This window comes from Arachis stenosperma, chromosome 3 (assembly GCF_014773155.1).
Source record: "Arachis stenosperma cultivar V10309 chromosome 3, arast.V10309.gnm1.PFL2, whole genome shotgun sequence".
In the NCBI taxonomy this organism is placed as follows: domain Eukaryota; kingdom Viridiplantae; phylum Streptophyta; class Magnoliopsida; order Fabales; family Fabaceae; genus Arachis; species Arachis stenosperma.
The window spans coordinates 62,667,702-62,692,976 of record NC_080379.1 but is presented as its reverse complement, the minus strand read 5'-3'; the positions used below and the strand labels follow the sequence as shown (position 1 = coordinate 62,692,976).

The following is a 25,275-nucleotide window of genomic DNA, read 5'->3' as shown; positions in this document are numbered from 1 at the left end:
TATTTATACATGATGTAATAGTTTCTTGTGAATTAATATTATTAGACATCATATTGATACATAATAATAGATTATTCTTTTAGCATGGTAGGAAATAAAAAAAAAGTGAGTTTTATTCTTTTTTTGAATATTATTCCTTTAAATATTATTAGTAGATACAGACTTAATTATTTATCAGTGTTCTAAATTTTTATGTTAGAAGATTATTTATTATTTTGATAAGTTTGTAAATTTATTCTCTAATATTTAGCACAAATTTTATTTCTATATTTAAATGTTTATTATTGTCTCATTATTTAATATTTAGTATAAATTTTATTTTTATATTTAAAAATTTATTTGTATTAATTGTCTACTATTTTTAAATAAAAAATTAATAAAAAATATAGCTAAAAAAATCGTCGACACTGTTGTTGTTTTTTAATTTAAAATAGATAAAAAAATAAAAAAATAGAAGATAATATTATCAGTACTTTAATGATCAAATTAACGAATAATTTGTCAATTTTAATAAATCAAATATCCACAAATTTATCGTTAATTTTACATAATTATCGATAGTCAATAAAAATATATAAATATATGCCAATATATAAAACACATATAAATATATGCCAATATACAAGAATTAATTGATGACTTATTTTCATTATTCATAAAATTTGTATTTGATTATAAAAAAAATCAAAATTAACTTTTATTTTCAAATAACAATTAACCAACATTCTTTTGTTTAATTTTCTTTTTCTTTCTTTTAATATTTTCTTATATTATAAAATTAAAAATTGAGGGCCCATGCGGCCATGCCTCCTGGCCCGGGTTTTTTTGTTTTTCCTCATTTTTTTTCTTTACTGATCGGGTTAGGCATAAGGATGGTTTGGTTCCCTTCAGAACCATACACTTGTCGCACTATTAAGCTGCCCTCCACAACAGTCTGAGTCATGTTTTGTTTTTGTATTTTTGTCTCCTTTGGCAGCTCAGTTTCGAAAAATAGAAATACAAAATCTAGTACTCTGCTCATCTGCTCCATTTTCCACCTTTCTCCTCCGTCCTTGGTTCCTCCACTGCCACCATGTCTCCGTCAGTCGTCGAAAACGGCGGCCTCCGACCGATGAAAATAAACGGTTTTCACAATGAAGACGACCATGCATCCACCGACTGCAAACACTCCAATGGATCTCTTCCCTCGACGACGTCGTCATCGAGGATCATCGTCGACGCAATTCCGCCGAAGGAGTTTGAGAAGCTTCGGAGAGTCCTCGTTGCTTCGGCGAAAGGGTTCTCAATCGGAGCGGGCATCAAGGGAGGCCTCGCGGTCTTCGCGATCTTGTCTCGATTGACGCGAAAGCAACGGCAAAGGTAAAAAAATAAATAAAATTCGGGGGGGGGGGGGTGGCGGAGAAAGACATTAGCGAGTGTGTGCTTTTTTCGCGCCTGTGATATAATTGATAATTGATTCGTTAGGAAGGAGCTTGCGGTGACGAACGGCGAAGCGATTGTAGCTGCTGTGAAGGAGACTCTGAGATACGGTTTGTTCCTTGGAACCTTCGCCGGAACGTTTGTTTCCATGGACGAGCTTATTGGTGCTCTCGGAGGTCACCGTAGGCATGTTCTCTGTTTCTCTCTCTCTCTTTTCGTGTCTCTGCCAGAATGTAGATCCTGTTGAAAGTTCAGGAACTTTAACCTTAAACCTTACTAAATTATAATGAATTTTGTAAATTTAACTTCTTTTTCTTCTGGATTCTCCGTTGCATGTATGTTCTATTAGTTGAAGTTGTGGATTAGTGATATACATTGATTTTTGTCACAACTGAGATATAAGTGAGAGTTTTACTGTTTTAATATATATCAAGTGCAGTTAGCCTAAGAGTAGTTAGAGTTAGTCAGCATAATGGAAATTAGTTAAGTCAGTTTGTTGGTTAACTAACCCTAACTACTGTTTGCTTAAGTTAATTCTACTTGATATATTGCAAAAGAGAGTGATTGTGATTGGTGTTGTTGTGCTTGTGTTTGTGCCTCTCTTGTGTTGTAGTTCAGGACAGCAAGGTGGAGAGCCTTCCTGGCAGGGGCTCTTGCTGGGCCATCCATGCTTCTGACTGGTTTGGAGACACAGCACACGAGCTTGGCCATTTATATTCTCATGCGTGCTGCTGTGTTAGCGTCTCGGTGTGGGATCAAGAGCAAGCGGTTTGGGAGATATTGCAAGCCTCTCACCTGGAAGCATGGAGACATATTCCTCATGTGCCTATCCTCCTCCCAAATATTGTACGTAATGTTGTTGTTATGTACCCCTTTTCTGGATATATAATCTTTGCTGCTGTTTTTTTGTAGGAAACCTTATACACATGTATACACATGGCCATGCATGTGCATGTTGCTTCTTATACTGTTCCTCTTATGCTCTCTGTTTTACTTTGTTATTTTGCCGTTCAAGTTCTGTGGCAGTGAGAGTGTAATTTCTGCTATGAGATATATAAAATTGAACGGTCTAAATACAAACATGATGCATGATGGGACATTATTGGTCCATTTGTTCGATGTTGCTAACCCTAATTAGTCAGGCAAAGCTTAGGTGGTGATCTTGATGTTGACAAATGACGTGTAATATCTGAAAACATTGTCTGTGTTTCACTTGACTTCATAATCTGAACCTCTTTAACTTTCAGCATGAAATTGAAATTGCAGTTGTAATATTCAGTTCATTGATAAGCATGCGTCTAACCGTCTGTTTATATTGATTAAGTTAGCAACTGAGCATGATGTTTCGTGAGTATTAGAATCCTGATGTGCACAAATATCATGATGAGTTGCCAAACCAGTTTTACTAAAGGTGTATTTATGAGTTTCATTATGGAGGGGTTGATGTTTGAAGGATATCCTTCCCTCCCTGCCCGCCCGACTCCCCCCCCCCCCCCCCCCAAAACTGAAACTCAGAAAGTGGGTCAGTGGTGCCCAGTAGATTAGTTTTGTAGTAGTGCCTAAATGACTGGGGATACCCTAGTCATAGACCTAACAATATTCTGCAGTTATTTGTTTTATTTAATCTAAGGTTAACTGAAGCTATAGGGTCTTGCCTTTTCTGGATTATTAACAATTTATTTATCTGTATTTACTCATTTTTCCAGATGTGAAATGATGAATATCTTTAGTTTTCTGGTATGTTAAAAGATAAAAAATAAATAGGAAGATAATAAGGAACGGAAATGACATTTCACTGATATATTTGGTGTCCATCTCAAGATTATTCCAGATAAACCTTTTTATTTACATCATGGAAAATGTTGTACTTATTATGTAGTAGTAAAAAATATTTGGATACCTATCATTAAGTATCGCTGAATATTTTGATTTCAGGTCTGCTTATATATTAAAGCAAGAGAGTTTGCCATCTTCATATAAGTCTTTCCTTAATAAACATGGTGGGAAGGATGCAGTTATCCTACAAGGTGTAAAGGAGATAGCCAGTGGCAAGCCTTTTACTAATTTGGAAGCAATAGAGAATTACTACAAGACCATTGGTGTTGATGTGAAATTAGATCCAAGTATGAAAGTCCCATGCTCGGTATGAAATAAAGATTGTTCTTCGTTTCCAGTCTTATTTTTATCTTTTGATCTCAGCAAGTGTAATTACAGTATAGGTATAGAAATTAAATAAAATTAAACATTTATCTGTGTTCAATATCGGATTTAAAACCCAATTTGATATAGTTGAGGCAATTATTTTACAGTAATCACCATATTGGTCCCTAACAATATTAGACAAATTAGTCTCTACTAAAATAAAATGACAAATTAATCCTGTCTTTTAAAATTAAACAATTTAATCCCTCTACCATAGTAATATTAGGGACTAAACTTTGTCTAACATCTAAAAGATTAGGGAACAATTTGTCAATATTCTTTGAGGTACTGCGCAAACCTATTTGAGGTACTGCGCATTATTTTACAATTGAATCATGAGAAATGTGACTGCTACGATGAATGCTATCTCATTTGATTTGAGATTACATTTAAACTCCAAACCCACGCATTCCCTTTAATCGATGTATAGACTCTAGTGGAAACATATAGGTTTCGTTTCTGTTCTATGCCCTAACATAGTTCCCATTTAAATTTAATCAGGGTTGTGGTATTTAATTTCCCATTATTTTATGTCTTCTATTGGGTCCTATGGTTGTTTGAGTTTGTGATAATGGCTCGATGAATTTTATTAAACTGTGCAATTGTGATTTCAGTTTCAAACATTCATCAGAATTGGTTATATAAATTTTGTGACCCATGTATAATTTGTTATCATTGTTGCTTCTTTCAATGTTCAAAGTCAGTGATGTTTTGCAGATTGTACATGGGAATCAATCATGTGGAGAACATATCCTTTCTTTTCTTGTTGAAGCCTACAAGAGAGCATTACCTGTTTATCTTCCAGTTTATCTGATACCTGCCCTAATAGTTCACAGAAATGGACTTTTGAAAAGGTGATCAGATTAGAATAGCAATCAATCTTGCACATTACCTAACCTTTTGTGAGACCTTTATGAAATATATGTTTCATGAAATTTTAATTACTGTTTAAGCTTTGATTCATGTTCTACTTTTACGGTGGCTTTCCAGTTTCCAAAGTGATTACAATAATGCATTATCTGTGGCACAAAGGCTGGTTTTACTAAACGGGCTTTGCTTGACATTAAGTCATTCTGTTTTGAGCCTTCTCAAATTTAGCACCATATGCAGCTTGTGCTTGGAGCCTTTTTATGACATTCAATATGAGAATATCCTGCTTATTCTTATTGGCCATTTTTAAATGCTTATGTGCAGGCCTAACACAATATTGGCCAAAGGTCTTCTTGGCACAGCAAGATCAAGCTTATTTTTATCTGTTTATTGTGCATCTGCCTGGTTAGTTTCATGAACTTGTGTGGACTATTCTTTATTTATTAAGTTCTTAGTTGTCTTAAGTTTTGAATATGGTTTTTTTAAGTGAACATGGTCAAATTTAGGGGTGTTTACCCACTACCTGAACCAAATTGTAATAAACCGGTTTCAAATATATAAAACCAACTAAACCCAACCATTTATGAAAAATGATGTACCAATTAGAAATCCTTTTCTTCTCTCCCACTCTCACTATATCCTTAGTCTCTTCCCCAACAACAGCCATCACACCACTCCATAATCCAATATCAAAGAATACAGGAAATTTTAAATACAAAACAATTCTCAAATGCAAAATTAATCCATTGCCAATCAACTCAAAGGGTTCTATGGGCATGTAAGATCAGAGACAGTGGATATCTTCTGGGATGTTGAGGTTTGGAACTTGGAACTGTGATTGTTATCCACTCTCTCTTCCCCCTGTTTTTTTTTTCTTTGAGAATCAATAAATGTGCATGGTGCCTCTGGAGTTGTAACAGCAATCCTGTGTTGGCGGAGACTGTGACTGCGATTGTGGAGCTTGCTCCAACAGTTTCAATCGCACTCCAGCGAAATCTCATGCCTCCGACCATTTCAGTTGTGCTCTGGTGACATCTCGTTCCTATTGCTGTCATCACCAATGTAGTTCTCTTCTCTCTTATCCTCTCTGCCGTGTTCCTCAACTGTGCTGGATCTGCCTCTGCCGCCACAGTCGTCAGTTGTACCCGGTTGCATGCCACTGCTCGTTAGACAAGGCCAGTTTAAGTTCACTACGGCAAAGCACTGAAGCAGAAGCAAACATTCTTCTCACACGCACGCAGTGAGTTAGCAATGGCAACAGCAGAAGAACTTTGCAAGCAAATCACGCATGAAAAATGGCGGTGACTATGTTCCTCTGTCACCACCCCCCCCCCCCCCCCCCCCAAAAAAAAAAAAAACAAGGAAAAGCAATAACAAAGTCTTATTTCACTAGGTGGGTTGGCTGGATCAAATGATACCATTGTGTTTGTTCATACATAACTCTTTATACTTTAATCTCTTTTGATGAGCTCATTCAGAGTTTTCTTTGGTCTCCTTGTACCCCTAGCCACCGAACTATCTCATCTAATCTAATCTATTCCACTCTCTTGACTAGCTGTTGTTCTGGCTTTCTACAAATATGTTAAAACTACCTAAGGCAAAACTGTGAAGAAAGCAACAAAAAAAGGAAAAAGGTGATATACATGTCATTACATGAGATGACAGATCATAAGTGATTTGGGATAATGGTGTACAAGTGGTTTAAACTGGTTTTAATGGATTGGTTGACTTGATCCAATAAAAGCAATTATAGGTTTTATGTTTCTTCCCAAAATAATTCTGGTTTTACTGGATAGGTTCTGCTTAGATTAATGTTTGGATCCAGATATGATTGTCTAGAACATGCCTAGTCACATTGCAATATGTTTGTATATTTTTGTCTGCGTTTGGTAGCTTTTTTCTTTTTCTTATTCTCATTCTTTTTAAGTTCATCTCACTGAGAAATTCTCAGCATGAATTTTTAAAAAAAAAAATGAGTGAATAATGATTATAAGATGGATGCCTTTGTTCTTCATCAGGATGTGGACGTGCTTTCTGTTCAGGATCTTCAAAAGATGTAATATTCCAATGGTGGCCATGGGAACAGTATGTTGCAACTAGCATAATTGTGTTAACGGTTTATGTACACTTCTATTTGTCATCCTGTTTGATTGTTATAAAACTCAAACTTTGCATTCTTGTGCAGTTCCCAACGGGCCTTGCATTGGCTATTGAGAAGAAAAGCAGGCGAATAGAGATATCATTATACTGCTTTGCACGGGCCATCGAGAGTTTCTTCACATGCTTAGCAGATGCAGGATATCTCCCTCACTCAAGGAGAATCAAGAGAGCTGATGTAGTAGTTTTCAGCTTGTCAACAGCTATCATAATGCACTGCTATGCTGAGGAGAGGGATGTTTTCAGATCCAAATATCTTAATGTTCTTGACTGGGTATTTGGTGTACCGCCTCCTCCATGTGAAACCCCGCGGTGCAACCCACAGGGCAAAGGGACAACAAATATGCCAGCACCAGCAGAGTATTCTTTACCCGGGAAAATTGCACTTGACTAGGCGGTACATTGATGATGTTGCTTTCCCCAGGTGACAATTAGAGCCTGATTATTGTGTGGGAATTTCTTTGGTGAAGAGTGAACTTGGGTGAAGAGTTTTTAAAGAGAGTGCGCATTGCATGTGATACATTTTATTGTAGAACAAACCATCTTTAGTTTTTACCCAACTTCATTCTTCACCATGGTATTACCTTTATTGTGTTGGGCAAGGGAACTACAATCATTACTTGAACGTGACTGCATACATGAAAAATACTTGTATGTTTCTTAAACACATTAATACGTTTTCCAAGAACATTTACAACTACTCATTCTTATTATCTATAAATTTGTAAGTTATACACACAGAAAACTGAGTAGTTCTAAATGTTAAGAACATATGTGGGTGTTATGAACATGCAAGTATTTCTTGTAGTCTTGGAGTATCCAGTTAACTCAGGGATATCAGAAGATCGAAGGTCTCTTTTTAATGTTTATTGCTGCATGGTATTTTGAAGCAGTGGCATACCAACTAACCTATTGATCACTCTAATGATATTATTCTCTGGTGACCATTATTAGCAGTGCCAAGAATTAACTCCTCAGCAATCTAATTCTGGATCAGCCGCACATATCTTCTCTTTGTAACTTCAAAATCTTTGAAAGCTTTGCTTATTTGATTTGTTAATTTGATTTTACATATTTATTAATATATTGAAGTGGAAGTGATTCAAGAGTTTAGTTATTTTTACCCTTGTATCAGAAATATAGCCCTGACTGAGTAAACCTTCTCATGGGTAATTTATGCTTTCATCTCTTCGGTAGGGTTGTTAGAAAGATATAAAGATAGAGACCAGACACGATGTATTTGATTGCAAACATAGATACAGACGACTTCTGTTTTTTAACAACTTTTTGTATTTTCAGACTCTTAGAAGGTGGAAACAGTGCTGGTTAAATGCGGGAATGAACGAGTAAATTACTAAAATGGTTTTTGTTTTTACTGTTAAGGGATCTGTCTGAGGTATAGCTCGTCGTAGAAGGGGAGATGTCGTTTTGTCTTCTCCATAGATGAGTTATACGCTGGACTCCAAAAAACACCAGATGGGATTGGTAAATGCAAAAAGTACTTCAACGCTCAACTTAGTAATAATTCAAAGATAGTGAGAGTGACTTAAGTGAGTATTAGGTTTTGATATGTCTTTTACCTTTACTTAATGTTACCTTATATAGATTGAATAGAGACCAAGTATTTTGAATATACTCAGTTAGCGAATGATAAGTTATGGTTATGGTGAGAACCACAATGTGTTTACTGTGATATTCTTAGCATCTGTTCTGACTATTTTATTGAGTTGGCGGTGATGATGTGTGATGAAGTCATCATGTCGTTGTGTTGAGTGTTATCATGCTTTTGAGTTATTAGATGAGTTTTAACTTTTTTTTGCCGAGGTATAGGTTTCATTGGCCGAGTTATAGTTAATGGATCAAGACTTGTTCTTTGAGTAAAAGGTGGCAATTATTGAGTAATATGGAATGAGAAAGACTGTAACGGTCGAGTTATAGATATAACGACCGAATTATGTGTTGGTAATTTATGAGTCATGAAAACCCTAATGTTCTTTTGACCAAATCTCTGAATTATAGCTTGTAGTCGCTAAGTTATAATGATCAGATCACAGCCCCAAAACTTGATTTGTTTATATTTAAGAGAAGTAGGTTGAGCTTTTATGAAAATTGAGTTATAACTCGGCATGATATGAAAGAGATGCGGTTGTGTTATAATTCAGAGATACGAGTATTAGTCCCGTACGATCAAGTTGATAATCTTAAAAATAAAATTGTATCAGTATAATTTTGAACGAGCTTATAAATGATTGTTTGTTAGATTGATCCCATAAAAGGAATCTACATATGATGTTTATTGATTTGAAAAAAGCGTATGATAGGGTGTCAAGAGAGGTCTTATGGAAGGTTTTAGAAAAGAGGAGAATAAGGATCGCATATATTCGTACAATTAAATACATGTATGATGGGGCCATAATTAGTGTGAAGACTCAAGGTGGTGTGACAGAGGAATTTCCTATTGGTATAGGATTACACAAAGGATCATCCTTAGTCCATAATTTTTCACATTAGTCTTGGAAGTACTCAGAGCACATCCAAGAGCCTGTGCCATGATGCATGATTTTTGCCGATGATATCGTCCTTATGGGAGAGTCAAGGGAAGATCTAAATAAGATGTTAGACTTATGGAGAGAAGCTCTAAAAGTGTATAGTCTGCGCATAAGTCGTAGCAAGACGGAATATATGGAATGTAAGTTTAGTCTGAGAAGAAAAAATTCTAATATAGAGGTGAAGATTGGAGAAAACATCCTACGAAAAGTTAAAAGTTTTAAATATCTTGGATGCATCATACAGGATAATAGAGAGATTGAATAGGATGTAAATCATAGGATCCAAACAGGTTGGTCAAAATGGTGGAGTGCATTTGGTTTTATTTGCGACAAAAAGTACTTTTAGAACTTAAAGGTAAATTCTATCGCACCGCTATAAGACTGGCTATGCTTTATGGTACGGAGTGTTGGACGGCCAAAGGGGAGCACGAATATAAGTTGAGTGTGGAAGAGATGAAGATGTTGGGATGGATGAGTGGTCATACGTGATTGGATAAAATAAGAAACGAAGATATAAGGGAGAGAGTTGGAGTAGCACCCATTGTGGAAAAGATGGTTGAATCGTGTCTCAAGTGATTTGGATATGTGAGAAGAAAATCGATAGAACACCCAGTCAGGAGAGTGGATGAGATGGAAGATGGACAAGGGGCAAAAGGCAGAGGAAGACCTAAGAAGACCATCCGTGAGGTGGTCAAACGAAATCTACATGTAAACAGTCTCTCTGTAGACATGATACGTGACAGAGTACAATGACGTCGTTTGATTAATGTAGCCGACCCCACCTAGTGGGACAAGGCTTTGTTGTTGTTGTTAGACCGATGCCAACTTATAAGTGTCGGTTTGTTTGATTGATTCTGACTTTTAGTTATCAGTTTGTTTGAAGTGATTCTGACTTATAGGTGTCGATTTGTTTGGGTTGATTCCAACTTTAATGTTGGTTTATCGGAATATGCGAGTGTGTAGGAAAAATAGTAGTCGAACTAAAGACATGAATAAAGAAAAAATAGTAGCCGAACTAAAGGCATGAATAAAAATAAAGAATGATTAAGTTAAAATAATGTACTATTTATTGAGAATTATCCTCTTAACATAGAAGGTATAGGATACAATGTCTCGTTAAAACTATTCCAAGCAAAACCGAGCGTGAAAAAGATCTTGCGAGTGAGAAAAAGAGTACATCTTCGAGTCTTGACTTATAACTTAGCTGTGATATAACTTCAGAGAAGTTGCGTTCCAAGTACTAGATAGTTCTTTACCTAATAGTGTTTGAAGGGTATAAGTCCCTTGCCGATCACCTTGCTAATTCGAAAGGGTCCTTTTGGTCGTCCTCTTTTGATTGAATTGATTTATTAATTTGCCGGGCTTGTTTAAGTTTTTATATTTCCATCTGTCTAACTGCTTTTTCTCGAAATTTTGCTAAAGTCTTTGGCTTGGTGATAGCAACAATCTCGTGGAACTTGCTAAGAGGAAGACCACTCTTAAGGATATGGAGGTGGATGTCGGGGTTGAGGTTGGGGATCTCTTTTGTTATCTTATTGAACCTCGTCATTTAGTCACAGAGACTTTCATGTTGACCTTGTTTGGTTGTGCTAAGGTAGTCGAAATCATGGACATAAATATTGGATGTTGCAAAATTGTTAATGGAGAGATCGGCCAATTCCTAAAAAGTAGAGATAGAACCTGTAGGTAAATTAAAATCAGAGTAAAACAGCACCATCTAAAAATTTGGGAAAAAATCGACATAATATTGGCTCAGAAGCACAGTTATGAAATATCATTGAGTGGAACTTAGTGACATGTATGTTTGGGTCTCCAATCCCCTTATATGGCTTTAGCGTGATTAGTAGGGTGAAGTTCTTCAGTATCTAAACTTCATGATTTTCTCGAAAAAAAGGGTTTGGACGTCCTGTTAGCATCTTTGATGTTGTGACTTCTACTAGAGTAGGAGTTCCTAACATATGTTCGCCATCATTATTAGCATGCTTGCGATCTTTCTTGCTATTTAGGTTTTTTGTTGTTGTGTAACAACTTGTTTACCCTTTGGACATCGGCCTCAAGCGCAACGTTTTTAGCTAATAATTCGGCCTAAGTTGGTGGATGAGGTGGTGAAGGTTGCTCATCAACTATTATCGAGATCCTACAAAAAAATGGAATAAAAAGTGGGAAAAGAAAATGTGGGGCAATGTTAAGGTTGGCCCACGGTGGGAGAGATATCATGTCTTCTCCATGGATGAGTTATATGTCGGACTCCAAAGAGCACCAAACAAGGTGGATACTTGTAAAAGGTATTCCAACACTCAAGTCAGTAATAATTCAAAGAAAAGAAAGAGTATGACTTAACTGACTATTAGGTTTTTAGATGTCTTTTACCTTGATCTAATGTTACCTTATATAGTCTGAATAGAGACTAAGCATTTTGAATATACTTGGTCAGTGAATCATAAGCTACGGTTGTGGTAAGAACCTCAATGTGGTTACCGTGATATTCTCAGCATCTGTTTTTAACTATTTCATTGAAAAGTTGATGATGATGTGTGATAAAGTCATCATGTCGTTGTGCTAAGTGTTATCATGTTTTTGAGTTATGGGTTGAGTTACAACTTCTTTAGGCCATGATATAAGTTTTATTGGCCGAATTATAGGTAATGGATCAAGATTTGTTCTCTGAATAATAGGTGGCAGCTACCAAGTAATACGGAATGGACTAAATTGTAACAGTCGAGTTATAGATATAACGACCGAGTTATATGTTGGTAATTTATGAGTCATGAAAACCCTAACGTTCTTTTGACCTAATCTTCGAATTATAGCTTGTAGTCGCCAAGTTATAGTAATCAGCCAGTTTTTAAAGAATTTAGGATAAAAAAGTATTTGGAAAAGTAAAACAGACTAAATTTTATCTTTTTAAAAAAATGGATATATTAGTCTTTAGAAAATAAAACGAGAATAAATTAGTTTATAATAGTGTTTTTATACAAATGACAAATCGGTCTCGTATTTGTTCGTCCTTGAGAAATTTTATCTTAAACAAATTGTTCCTTGAGAATTCAAAAGTAATGAAGAGTAATTATCTAAATTTGTCTCTGAGAATTTTAAAAACGGACATTTTAGTCTCCGAAAAAAATGAATACACATATAGATCCCCATAGTTTATCTCTATTGGCCAAAACAGTCTCCAAAACAGTCTCCAAATCAGTTTCCGACATAACTAACGGAGAATACTGAGTTGGCACATTAACTTGAACACGTGGTCTTTAAGTGTCCATGTGTGCTACATCCACGTGTGCGACGTCCACATATGCGAGGGGATAAAACAGTGCTGGCTTTCTTCTCCTTCACAGCCATGTTCTTCGTCTACCGCATTCCCTTCTTCTTCTTCCTCTTTTTTTCAGTGTCAACCCTCTCCCTTTCTCACTCCCTTACACCTCCTGACAACTACCTCCATCTTGAATCTGAAGAAGCTGACATCATCCATCATAACGTCTCCACTCCATGCCTCCCCTTAACCACTTTATCATCTGGGGAAGACCTTCCTTTTTCCTTGCATCCAATTGAGATTGTTCGCAGCACTGGGGCTCCGGTCCATGCTCTGGTTGTCGAGGTCACAATTGCCTTGGCCTCCGATCTTCACCCTAAACCACTCCCAAATGGTCTTGGCAGTGCCTGCCTCTTCTGCAACCCAATCAATAGCAAAAAAATTTTCATAGCAAAGCCTGTCGACGAAGAGCCCTTAGCCTTAAACAACTCAAAGGACCTAGGCTCTCAACTACTAGGCCAACTGGGCCTTAAGACTTCAATTCGCATCGGTGAGGCTGCTACCTGTGAGCTTGCTGCATATCTCCTTGATCACGATTTCTTTGCTTCTGTACCTCTAACAACCCTCATCAAATTCTCTTACGCTTCTTTCTTCACTAATGGCGCGCTTAAACTCGCATTGCTTCAATGCTTCATTGGTCACGCTTTTTATGCTGGTGAGTTGAGACCTTCTCTCTACTCTGTTTCCCCTGTTCACTAGATTAGAGTCTTGGACATTCACCTTCTCAACCATGATAGACACGTCGGTAACATGCTAGTTATGAATTCTAGCTTCGTTTCTGCTGTTGTTGAAAAATCCAGTTAATTAATGACTAATTAACCCATAAATTAGAATTTATTCTAGAAAATAAAAAATGTGATTTTTATGACTTAATATGATAGAGGAGATTGAAACGAGAATTTCGATACCAATTTTATAGAAATCGGCTTAAGATTGGACCGAACGGGCCAAATCGGACCAACCGAACCCATATTGGGCCCTTAACCTAACCAAACTAAACCTAAAACCCTAAAAACAGCACTCTCTCTCCTCTCTAAACCCTCAAGCACGCTGAAAATGAGAAAGGGAGCGAGGGGAAGAGCACTCTTCCAAAGTTTCAACTCTCATTTGATCCTCAAACCACCATAACTTTTGATCCGTAGCTCCGATTGTTGCACCGTTCACGGCCACGCATTCACCGTGACGAGCTCTACAAAACCCACTACTTTGTTCTTGAGGTAAGCCACGATTTTATTCTAGTTTTTTCAGCCTTAAATTCGAATTTTATGGAGAAAAAGTATTGAGATTTTGGGCTCTTTGATGTTATAGGACCTAACTATCTTGAAGGAGATGATTAATCTTGTCTCTTTGATCCTTCGGTGTGGTAAGATTCTCAACCCTAGTGGAATTTGTTGGTTTATGATGTTTGGGTATTGAGTTGTTGTGATTGGATGTGATAATTGTGGCTTAGGTAGTGTGTATGTAAATATTGAAGCTTGATTGAGGTTTTAGAAAGATTGGAAAAGGGTTTTGGTGTGTTAAAAATCTGTTCTTAGAGTGTCGAAGCCTTGAGATCTTGTGAAAAAGTGATTTGGAAGTGCTTCGGGTTGAGCAGGGAAATCGGCTAAGGTATGATCTCGATTTCCTGTATCTAAAATGTAATGTAATGTGAAAACTTAGGCTAGAGGCCCTAAGATGGGAATTGAATTGTTGATGTTGTTGAATGGTTGAGATAAATTATGTGGTCATATATGTGATTATGAATATTGATATTTTGATGATATGATGCATGAGAGATATGCATGTTTTGATATATGCTTGATGATTGATTGAGGTTGAGTTGTGGGTAAAACCATGTTGGTGGTGGAAATGATATTGATTATATGTAATGATGGTTGATTGTAAGTGGTGTTGTTGAAAATTGGGATGATGAAGAATATATGACTTGATAATGTGTTTGAAATTGAGTTATTTGGTTGAGATGGGTTAAAATGGTGGGATGGTGGTTTGTGATTTTGATAAAAATGTTAATGTGTGAGTTGAGGAGGCTTGAAGTTGATTTTTGGTATGTTTTGGTTGATTTTAAAAAGGGTTGGAATTGGTTTGTCTTGAAAATGGCACTTTGTGATTTTGTATGAAAATGTGATTTTTGGGCATACTCTGATGGAGCATAACTTGGACTCCGGATCACAAATTTGTGCCAAACTTGTTTAGAAATGAAATTGGATCCGGGATGTGTATGCCGCTCAAAGAACGGGTGAAAAATTATTTGAAACGGAGAAGTTATACCCGTCGGAAGTTTGGGGTTTGAAACTGTGAATTCTGCAGCTTTTAACTTAGTAAAAGTTTTGGCAGAACGCACTTCCCCGCGTAAGCGTGGCCGATGCACACGCGTCATTTTCAAATGTTCACTACCCACGCGTGCGCCTGGCCGAACCGTACGCGTCGATGTGCAGATTCAATTGCCCAGTCAAATTCCCATGAGTTGTGCGAGAATTGGGCTGGCTTTGTACGTGGGGCACAAAACGCACCCACGCGTACGCGTGGCTGACGCACGGGAGTCACCTGTCTTTTCTCTTCTCCACGCATATGTGTAGGCGACGCATACGCGTCACTATACTTTTGGCTTTCAACGCGTGCGCGTGGGACCCTGTTTTTACCCCATGGTTGATTTTTGAGTTTTCAAAACCAAATTTCATACTTCTAAGTCTCGAAACCTCACCCCTTATGTCTTAAATCATTACGATATACCTAGTAATGGGAAATGAGCTAGAAAATGTGGTAACTTGTGAATGAAGAAAGGGGAGAATTAATGATCAATGATGGTCAAAGATGATTGTATGAGATACGGAGGATGGCGGTAGAAGTGCCTTATGTGCCATGAGTCGAAGGGTTGTATTTGCTAATAAATTAGCTGGTTATGGATTGAATTATGAACCGAATGGCTAAGTTATTGCCGAATTACTGCGGAGCCATTAATGAATTATGGCTGAGTATGATTGCATATATGCTTATTGAATGAAATATGAATGTTGCACTTTCACTATCTGAGATACGAGTTTCACTGGGTGAAAGCAGTGGCTAGCCACCACATGCTCCAGGTGGAGACTCGATACTCTACTAACCCTATGTCGTAAGTGTGGCCGAACATTATCAAAGTTTCGAATGAGCTCGCCCCCGTGAATATACACCAGTGAGGGTGCTGGATATGAGTTATGAATTATTTTGTGAATAACTCAAGTTGGGGATGCACGACAGAGAGACAGTCCAATGGTTAGCTACCAGGACTTGTCGGGTTGGCTTTATGGTGGACGAAATTGTGATCAACAATATTGGCTTTTTGGCATGTGCCTAAAAACTAACTCAGCACTTTCTTTTCACAACTCCGTTCAACTTAACCAGCAAGTGTACTGGGTCATCCAAGTAATACCTTACGTGAGTAAGGGTCGATCCCACAGAGATTGTTGGTATGAAGCAAGCTATGGTCACCTTGTAAATCTCAGTTAGGTAGATTAAATGGTTATGGGTTTCGAAAATTAATAATAAATAGAAAATAAAAAGGGATAGAAATACTTATGTAAATCAATAGTGGAAATTTCAGATAGGCGTGTGAAGATGCTAGAATCCTTTCGAATCTCTACTTTCTTATTGCTTTCATCCAATCCTTCTTACTCCTTTCCATGGCAAGCTGTATGTAGGGCATCACTATCATCAATGGCTACTTTTAATCCTCTCGGGAAAATGATCCTATGCACTGTCACTGCACGGCTAATCGTCTGGAGGCATCACCCTTGTTGATAGCTACATCCCATCCTCTCAGTGAAAATGGTCCAAATGCTCTGTCACAGTGATGATTAGATTTTTGACGGTTTAGAATTCACAAATGAATTCTCGTTGCAAGTATAGTTTCTAAACCAATCACTAATCCTTTCATACAAAAAGTTGTTTGTCACTAAAATAAACCCCTAAATTTATAAACCGAAGTATTCAAACCTCGGGTCGTTCTCCCTAGGAATTACAATAAAGTGCCTTGTTATTGATTAGAAATGTGTTTTGGGGTTTTGGATAAGAAGCATGAAAAGTAAATGGCAATGAAAATAAACTAACAACTATAAAAGGCTCTTGGCAAGGTATGAAAATTAGAAGTCCTATCCTAGTTATCCTTCTCAATTGTGATGAGAATTGTTCATTGCTACCACTTAGTTAACCCTTACTAAACAAAGGAAAGTCAAGTGGATGAATTGACTTGAGCCACAAGTCCTAGCCAACTCCCAAGGAAAGACTAGCTTTAGTGCACTCCAAACCAATTAGCAATCTCTCCAATTACCAATCAACAAAGGAATTAGATAACTCAAGTGTCACTAATTACTCTACCTAGGCCAAGAGGAACAAAATCTACACTAAAACTAAAAGAGACATTTTAACAAACACATAGAGTGCAATAAAAATAAACAACATAAATTGCAAGAATTAAAGAGAGATCTAACTACAAAGGCAAGAGATTAACAATGGAAAAGCAAAGAAGAACAATTATTATGAATTACCTCTTATTGAATTGAAAGAATGTAGAGGGGACAATACTAGATCTACAACAAAATGTAAGAACAATATAAAGGCAATTACAACAAAAGAGTAGAAGAAGAATGAATCTAACAACAAAGAATTGAAATGTAGAAGTAGAGGAAAGCAAAGATTAAAAAAACAAAGATTAAAACCTAGATCTAAGAACTAATCCTAATCCTAATCCTAATTCTAGAGAGAAGTGAGAGCTTCTCTCTCTAGAAACTACTTCTAAACTAATCCTAATGTGTGTAAAATGAATGAGATCTCCCTTTGCTCTTCAATCCTTGGCTTTAAATAGCATCTTTGGCGCCAAAGTTGGTTGCAATTGGGCCCCACAACCCTTCAGAATTCGTTGGCCACATTTTCATTAAAAAATCATAAACCAACACCGACGCGTACGCGCACATCACGCGTACGCGTCCATGGGGTAATTGGCAGGTGCGCGCAAGCGCCAGGTGCGCGCGCGCGTCCATGGGCGAGTTCAACTTCTTTGACTTTTCATGATTTCTCCACTTTGCATGCTTTCCCTCTTCACTCCTTTGATCCATTCCTAGCCTTTTCAATCTGAAATCACTAACAAACATATCAAGGCATCTAGTGGAATCAAAGGGAGATTAAAACCATCAAATTAAGGGTTGAAAAGCATGTTTTCACATATAAGCACAAATAAGGAGACAATCACAAAACCATGCTATTTCAATGGATAAATGAGGGTAAAAGGTTATAAAATCCCCTAAAATCAATACAAGATAAACCGTCAAATCGGGGTTTGTCACACAGCACGGGTAATCATCTGTCGGTTCTCAATCAGGTTGGAATAGAATCCCTTGATTCTTTTGCGTTTGTCATCACGCCCAGCCTTCAGGAGTTTGAAGCTCGTCACAGTCATTCAATGCTGGAATCCTACTCGGAATACCACAGACAAGGTTAGACTTTCTGGATTCCCGGGATCCTACTTGGAATACCACAGACAAGGTTAGACTTTCTGGATCCCCATGAATGCCACCATCTATCTAGCTTATACCACGAAGATTCTGTTGGGGAATCTAAGAGATATGCGCCCAGCCTAGAGTAGAATGGAAGTGGTTGTCAGTCACGCGCGTTCATAGGTGAGAATGATGATGAGTGTCACGGATCATCACATTCATCAAAGTGTTGTGCAACGTATATCTTGGAATAAGAATAAAAGAGAATTGAATAGAAAGTAATAGTAATTGTATTGAAACTTGAGGTACAGCAGAGCTCCACACCCTTAATCTATGGTGTGCAGAAACTCCACCGTTGAAAATACATAAGTGAAAGGTTCAGGCATGGCCGAATGGCCAGCCCCCTAAAACGTGCTCAATGGCCTCCTAAGATGATGAATAAAACAAAACTGAGACCAAAGATGAAACGTGGTCAAAAAGACGTTTAATACAATAGTTAAATGTCCTATATATACTAGACTAGCTACTAGGGTTTACATGAGTAAGTAATTGATGCATAAATCCACTTCCGGGGCCCACTTGGTGTATGCTTGGGTTGAGCTTGATCTATCCACGAGCTGAGGCTTTTCTCGGAGTTGAACTCCAAGTTATAACGTGTTTTGGGCATTCAACTCCGGATCATGACGTATTTCTGGCGTTTAACTCCAGACAGCAGCATATACTTGGCGTTCAACGCCAAGTTACGTCGTCAATTTCCGAATAAAGTATGGATTTTATATATTGCTGGAAAGCTCTGGATGTCTACTTTCCAACGCCGTTGAGAGCGCGCCATTTGAAGTTCTGTAGCTCCAGAAAATCCATTTCGAGTGCAGGGAGGTCAGATTCCAACAACATCAGCAGTCCTTTTTGTCAGCCTTTTTCAGAGTTTTGCTCAAGTCCCTCAATTTCAGCCAGAAATTACCTGAAATTACAGAAAAACACACAAACTCATAGTAAAGTCCAGAAATGTGAATTTAACATAAAAACTAATGAAAACATCCCTAAAAGTAGCTTGAACTTACTAAAAACTACCTAAAAACAATGCCAAAAATCGTATAAATTATTCGCTCATCACAACACCAAACTTAAATTGTTGCTTGTCCCCAAGCAACTGAAAATCAAATAGGATAAAAAGAAGAGAATATACTATAAATTCCAAAATATCAATGAATATTAATTCTAATTAGATTAGCGGGACTTGTAGCTTTTTGCTTCTGAACAGTTTTGGCATCTCACTTTTTCCTTTGAAGTTTAGAATGATTGGCTTCTCTAGGAACTTAGAAGTTCAGATAGTGTTATTGATTCCCTTAGTTAAACATGTTAATTCTTGAACACAGCTACTTTTATGAGTCTTGTCCGTGGCCCTAAGCACTTTGTTTTCCAGTATTACCACCGGATACATAAATGCCACAGACACATAACTGGGTGAACCTTTTCAGATTGTGACTCAGCTTTGCTAGAGTCCCCAGTTAGTGGTGTCCAGAGCTCTTAAGCACACTCTTTTTGCTTTGGATCACGACTTTAACCATTCAGTCTCAAGCTTTTCACTTGGACCTTTATGACATAAGCACATGGTTAGGGACAGCTTGATTTAGTCGCTTAGGCTTGGATTTTATTTTCTTGGGCCCTCCTATCTATTGATGCTCAAAGCCTTGGATCCTTTTCACCCATGCCTTTTGATTTTAAGGGCTATTGGCTTTTTCTGCTTGCTTTTTCTTTTTTTCTTTCTATTTTTTTTCGCCATTTTTTTTTCACAAGCTTTTGCTTTTTCACTGCTTTTTCTTGCTTCAAGAATCAATTTCATGATTTTTCAGATTGTCAATAACATTTTTCCTTGTTCATCATTCTTTCAAGAGCCAACAATTTTAACATTCATAAACATCAAGATCAAAAATATGCACTGTTCAAGCATTCATTCAGAAAACAAAAAGTATTGTCACCACATCAATATAATTAAATTAATTTCAAGGATAAATTCGAAATTCATGTACTTCTTGTTCTTTTGAATTAAAACATTTTTTCATTTAAGAGAGGTGAAGGATTCATGGAATTATTCATAACTTTAAGACATAGTTACTAACTACTAATGATCATGAAGTAGAGACACAAAACATAGATAAACACAGCATAAAAACTGAAAAGCAAAAAGAAATAAGAACAAGGAATGAATCCACCTGAGTGAGGGTGGCGCCTTCTTGAAGGTCCAATGGTGCTTTTTGAGCTCCTTTATGTCTCTTCCTTACTTCTGTTGCATGATTCCTAGTAATTTTGGTGTTCCTATCCTTAGTTGCTCCCAATAATTGTGTGGAGGACAATTTATCCCATGAGGTATCTCAGGGATCTCTTGATTTGCAGTCAAATGTTCTACCATTGAGCTATAAACCCTTTACATGAGTCTTTCCATCTCCCATGACTCAGAGGTGGAAGCTTTTGTCTTCCCTTTTTTCTCTTCTTCTTTTTTTTTTCAATGTTTCTGGCCTTAGGTGCCATTAATGGTTATGGAAAAGTAAAAAGCTATGCTTTTACCACACCAAACTTAAAAAATTGCTCGCCCTCGAGCAAGAGAAGAAAGAAAAGATGAAGAATAAGAAGAAGATATGGAGGAGATTGAGGGATGTGTGTATTCGGCTATATGGGTGGGAAAGAGAAGTTGAATTGTAAAGGTAGGTGGGGTGTATGGGGAAGAGTGGATAGATGTAGGTGGTGAATGAAAAACAGAAGGGATGACCATGAATGGAGAGAGAGAGGGCGAGGTAGGTGGGGATCCTGTGAGGTCCACAGATCCTGAGGTGTCAAGGAATTCCATCCCTGCACCAAATAGGCATGTAAAATGCCTTTGCACACCATTCTGGCGTTTAAACGCCGAGTGGTGCACATTCTGGGCGTTCAACGCCCATATGTAACATGTTTCTGGCGTTGAACGCCAGTTTCATGCTTGTTACTGGCGTTCAGTGCCAACTTTTCCTCTAGGCACATTCCTGGCGTTCAAACGCCAGAATGTTGCTTGTTTCTGGCGTTCAGCACCAGATTCATGCTCTGTTCTGGCGTTGAACGCCAGCCAGATGCTCCTTACTGGCGTTGAACGCCAGGCTGTGCTTCCTCCAGGGTGTGATTTTTCTTTTGCTGTTTTTGATTCTGTTTTTAATTTTTATATTTTTTTCGTGACTCCACATGATCATGTACCTAATAAAACACAAAATAACAATAAAATAAAATAAAATAAAAATGAGATAAATAAAATTGGGTTGCCTCCCAACAAGCGCTTCTTTAATGTCAATAGCTTGACAGTGGCTCTCATGGAGCCACAAAGGTGATCAGGTCAATATTGTATAGTCCCAATACCAAACTTAGAGTTTGGATATGGGGTCTTAACACCAAACTTAGAGTTTGGTTGTGGCCTCCCAACACCAAACTTAGAGTTTGACTGTGGGGGCTCTTCTTGACTCTGAACTGAGAGAAGCTCTTTGGTGCGCGAAATTGTGAACAATACTTTTCACAACTCTCATAATCCCCGGTCATGAACTCCAAAAACTTGGTAGTTCAATTCCATGGCATTACACAACTTCGCACAACTAACCAGCAAGTGCACTGGGTCGTCCAAGTAATACCTTACGTGAGTAAGGGTCGATCCCACAGAGATTGTTAGTATGAAGCAAGCTATGGTCATCTTGCAAATCTTAGTCAGGCAGACTCAAATGTATATGGTGATGAACGTAAATAACATAAAAGATAAAGATAGAGATACTTATGTAATTCATTGGTAGGAACTTCAAATAAGCGCATGAAGGTGCCTTCCCTTCCGTCTCTCTGCTTTCCTACTGTCTTCATCCAATCCTTCTTACTCCTTTCCATGGCAAGCTCGTGTAGGGTTTCACCGTTGTCAATGGCTACCTCCCATCCTCTCAGTGAAAGCGATTGCATATGCTCTGTCACAGCATAGCGGAATTCAGCTGTCGGTTCTCGGTCAGGTCGGAATAATATCCATCGATACTTTTGCGTCTGTCACTAACGCCCCGCCTGCTAGGAGTTTGAAGCACGTCACAGTCATTCAGTCATTGAATCCTACTCAGAATACCACAGATAAGGTTAGACCTTCCGGATTCTCTTGAATGCTGCCATCAGTTCTCGCCTATACCATGAAGACTCTGATCTCACGGAATGGTTGGCTCGTTTGTCAGGCGAGCACTCGGTTGTCAGGCGATCAACCATGCATCGTGCAATCAGGAATCCAAGAGATATTCACTAGAGCCTTGGTTGCTTGTAGAACAAAAGTGGTTGTCAGTCACCTTGTTCATAAGTGAGAATGATGATGAGTGTCACGGATCATCACATTCATCAAGTTGAAGAACAAGTGATATCTTAGAACAAGAACAAGCAGAATTGAATGGAAGAACAATAGTAATTGCATTAATACTTGAGGTACAGCAGAGCTCCACACCTTAATCTATGGTGTGTAGAAACTCCACCGTTGAAAATACATAAGCATAAGGTCTAGGCATGGCCGAATGGCCAGCCTCCCAATGATCTAAGATAGCATAAAACGAAGATAGCTACCAAAAGTTTTTTAATACCATAGTAAAAGGTCCTACTTATAGATAACTAGTAGCCTAAGGTTTACAGAAATGAGTAAATGACATAAAAATCCACTTCCGGGCCCACTTGGTGTGTGCTTGGGCTGAGCAATGAAGAAATTTCGTGTAGAGACTCTTCTTGGAGTTAAACGCCAGCTTTTATACCAGTTTGGGCGTTTAACTCCCATTTGGGTGCCAGTTCCAGCGTTTAACGCTGGGATTTCTTGAGGTGACTTTGAACGCCGGTTTGGGCCATCAAATCTTGGGCAAAGTATGGACTATCATATATTGCTGGAAAGCCCAGGATGTCTACTTTCCAACGCCGTTGAGAGCGCGCCAATTGGGCTTCTGTAGCTCCAGAAAATCCACTTCGAGTGCAGGGAGGTCAGAATCCAACAGCATCTGCAGTCCTTTTCAGTCTCTGAATCAGATTTTTGCTCAGGTCCCTCAATTTCAGCCAGAAAGTACCTGAAATCACAGAAAAATACACAAACTCATAGTAAAGTCCAGAAAAGTGAATTTTAACTAAAAACTAATAAAAATATACTAAAAACTCAACTAAAACTACCAAAAACATACTAAAAACAATGCCAAAAAGTGTATAAATTATCCGCTCATCACAACACCAAACTTAAATTGTTGCTTGTCCTCAAGCAACTGAAAATCAAATAAGATAAAAAGAAGAGAATATGCAATGAATTCCAAAAACATCTATGAAGATCAGTATTAATTAGATAAGCGGGGCTTTTAGCTTTTTGCCTCTGAACAGTTTTGGCATCTCACTCTATCCTTTGAAATTCAGAATGGTTGGCTTCTTTAGGAACTCAGAATCCAGATAGTGTTATTGATTCTCCTAGTTAAGTATGATGATTCTTGAACACAGCTACTTTATGAGTCTTGGCCGTGGCCCAAAGCACTCTGTCTTCCAGTATTACCACCGGATACATACATGCCACAGACACATAATTGGGTGAACCTTTTCAGATTGTGACTCAGCTTTGCTAAAGTCCCCAATTAGAGGTGTCCAGGGTTCTTAAGCACACTCTTTTTTGCCTTGGATCACAACTTTATTCTTTCTTTTTCTTTCTTTTTCTCTTCTCTTTTTTTCGGTTTTCTTCTTTCTCTCTTTTTTTTTTCGCTTGCTTTTCTCTCTTTTTTTTTTGTATTCACTGCTTTTTCTTGCTTCAAGAATCATTTTTTTATGATTTTTCAGATCCTCAGTAACATGTCTCCTTTTTCATCATTCTTTCAAGAGCCAACCTTCATGAACCACAAATTCAAGATACATATGCACTGTTTAAGCATACATTCAGAGAACAAGAGTATTGCCACCACATCAAAATAATTAAACTATTATAAAATTCAAAATTCATGCAATTCTTTCCTTTTTTCTCAATTAAGCACGTTTTTATTCAAGAAAGGTGATGGATTCATAGGACATTCATAACTTTAAGGCATAGGCACTAAGACACTAATGATCACAAGACACAAACATGGATAAACATAAGCATAAAATTTGAAAAACAGAAGAATAAAGAACAAGGAAATTAAAGAACGGGTCCACCTTAGTGATGGCGGCTCTTTCTTCCTCTTGAAGATCCTATGGAGTGCTTGAGCTCCTCAATGTCTCTTCCTTGTCTTTGTTGCTCCTCTCTCATGATTCTTTGATCTTCTCTAATTTCATGGAGGATGATGGAGTGTTCTTGATGCTCCACCCTTAGTTGTCCCATGTTGGAACTCAGTTCTCCTAGGGAGGTGTTTAGTTGCTCCCAATAGTTTTGTGGAGGAAAGTGCATCCCTTGAGGTATCTCAGGGATCTCATGATGAGAGGGGTCTCTTGTGTGCTCCATCCTTTTCTTAGTGATGGGCTTGTCCTCATCAATGGGGGTGTCTCCTTCTATGTCAACTCCAACTGAATAATAGAGGTGACAAATGAGATGAGGAAAGGCTAGCCTTGCCAAGGTGGAAGACTTGTCCGCCACTTTATAGAGTTCTTGGGCTATAACCTCATGAACTTCCACTTCTTCTCCAATCATAATGCTATGAATCATGATGGCCCGGTCTAGAGTAACTTCGGACCGGTTGCTAGTGGGAATGATTGAGCGTTGAATGAACTCCAACCATCCTCTAGCCACGGGTTTGAGGTCATGCCTTCTCAATTGAACCGGCTTGCCTCTTGAATCTCTCTTCCATTGTGCGCCCTCTTCACATATGACTGTGAGGACTTGGTCCAACCTTTGATCAAAGTTGACCCTTCTAGTGTAAGGATGTTCATCTCCTTGCATCATGGGCAAATTGAATGCCAACCTTACACTTTCCGGACTAAAATCCAAGTAATTCCCCCGAACCATAGTAAGATAATTCTTTGGATTCGGGTTCACACTTTGATCATGGTTCTTGGTGATCCATGCATTGGCATAGAATTCTTGAACCATCAAGATTCCGACTTGTTGAATGGGGTTGGTAAGTACTTCCCAACCTCTTCTTCGGATCTCATGGCGGATCTCCGGATATTCACCCTTTTTGAGTGAAAAGGGGACCTCGGGGATCACCTTTTTCAAGGCCACAACTTCATAGAAGTGGTCTTGATGCACCCTTGAGATGAATCTCTCCATCTCCCATGACTCGGAGGTGGAAGCTTTTGCCTTCCCTTTCCTCTTTTTAGAAGTTTCTCCGGCCTTGGA

General features: G+C 38.0%; 2 protein-coding genes across 4 annotated transcripts; both read left to right on the top strand.

Annotated features, from left to right (window-relative positions):
• The first annotated feature begins 980 nt into the window (after positions 1-980).
• On the top strand, positions 981-8,734 carry LOC130970094 (uncharacterized). Of its 3 annotated transcripts, XM_057896073.1 has the most exons (9): positions 981-1,359; positions 1,465-1,605; positions 2,038-2,265; positions 3,355-3,562; positions 4,339-4,475; positions 4,816-4,896; positions 6,510-6,576; positions 6,677-7,072; positions 7,606-8,722. In XM_057896073.1, the coding sequence occupies exons 1-8, from the start codon at positions 1,073-1,075 to the stop codon at positions 7,040-7,042; spliced, it is 1,515 nt and encodes a 504-aa protein (XP_057752056.1). In that variant the 5' UTR covers positions 981-1,072; the 3' UTR covers positions 7,043-7,072; positions 7,606-8,722. The 3 variants fall into 3 exon arrangements, with proteins under 3 accessions (XP_057752056.1, XP_057752055.1, XP_057752058.1); XM_057896072.1 differs by having other exon boundaries at positions 6,677-8,723; XM_057896075.1 differs by having other exon boundaries at positions 1,340-1,359; positions 2,033-2,265; positions 6,677-8,734.
• Positions 8,735-12,495: 3,761 nt separating this feature from the next.
• On the top strand, positions 12,496-13,212 carry LOC130966193 (phosphatidylinositol 4-kinase gamma 8-like). Its single transcript, XM_057890969.1, has one exon. It carries the CDS (start codon positions 12,496-12,498, stop codon positions 13,210-13,212), a length of 717 nt encoding a protein of 238 aa, XP_057746952.1.
• The last annotated feature ends 12,063 nt before the right edge of the window (positions 13,213-25,275 follow it).

Bases quoted from the DNA above. Each gene is read 5' to 3' on its own strand.
- LOC130970094 (XM_057896072.1), top strand. From the start codon at position 1,073: ATGTCTCCGTCAGTCGTCGAAAACGGCGGCCTCCGACCGATGAAAATA. The intron at 4,476-4,815 runs GTGATCAGATTA...GCTTATGTGCAG, and splicing joins AGAAATGGACTTTTGAAAAG to GCCTAACACAATATTGGCCA. The intron at 6,577-6,676 runs GTATGTTGCAAC...ATTCTTGTGCAG, and splicing joins CAATGGTGGCCATGGGAACA to TTCCCAACGGGCCTTGCATT.
- LOC130966193 (XM_057890969.1), top strand. From the start codon at position 12,496: ATGCGAGGGGATAAAACAGTGCTGGCTTTCTTCTCCTTCACAGCCATG.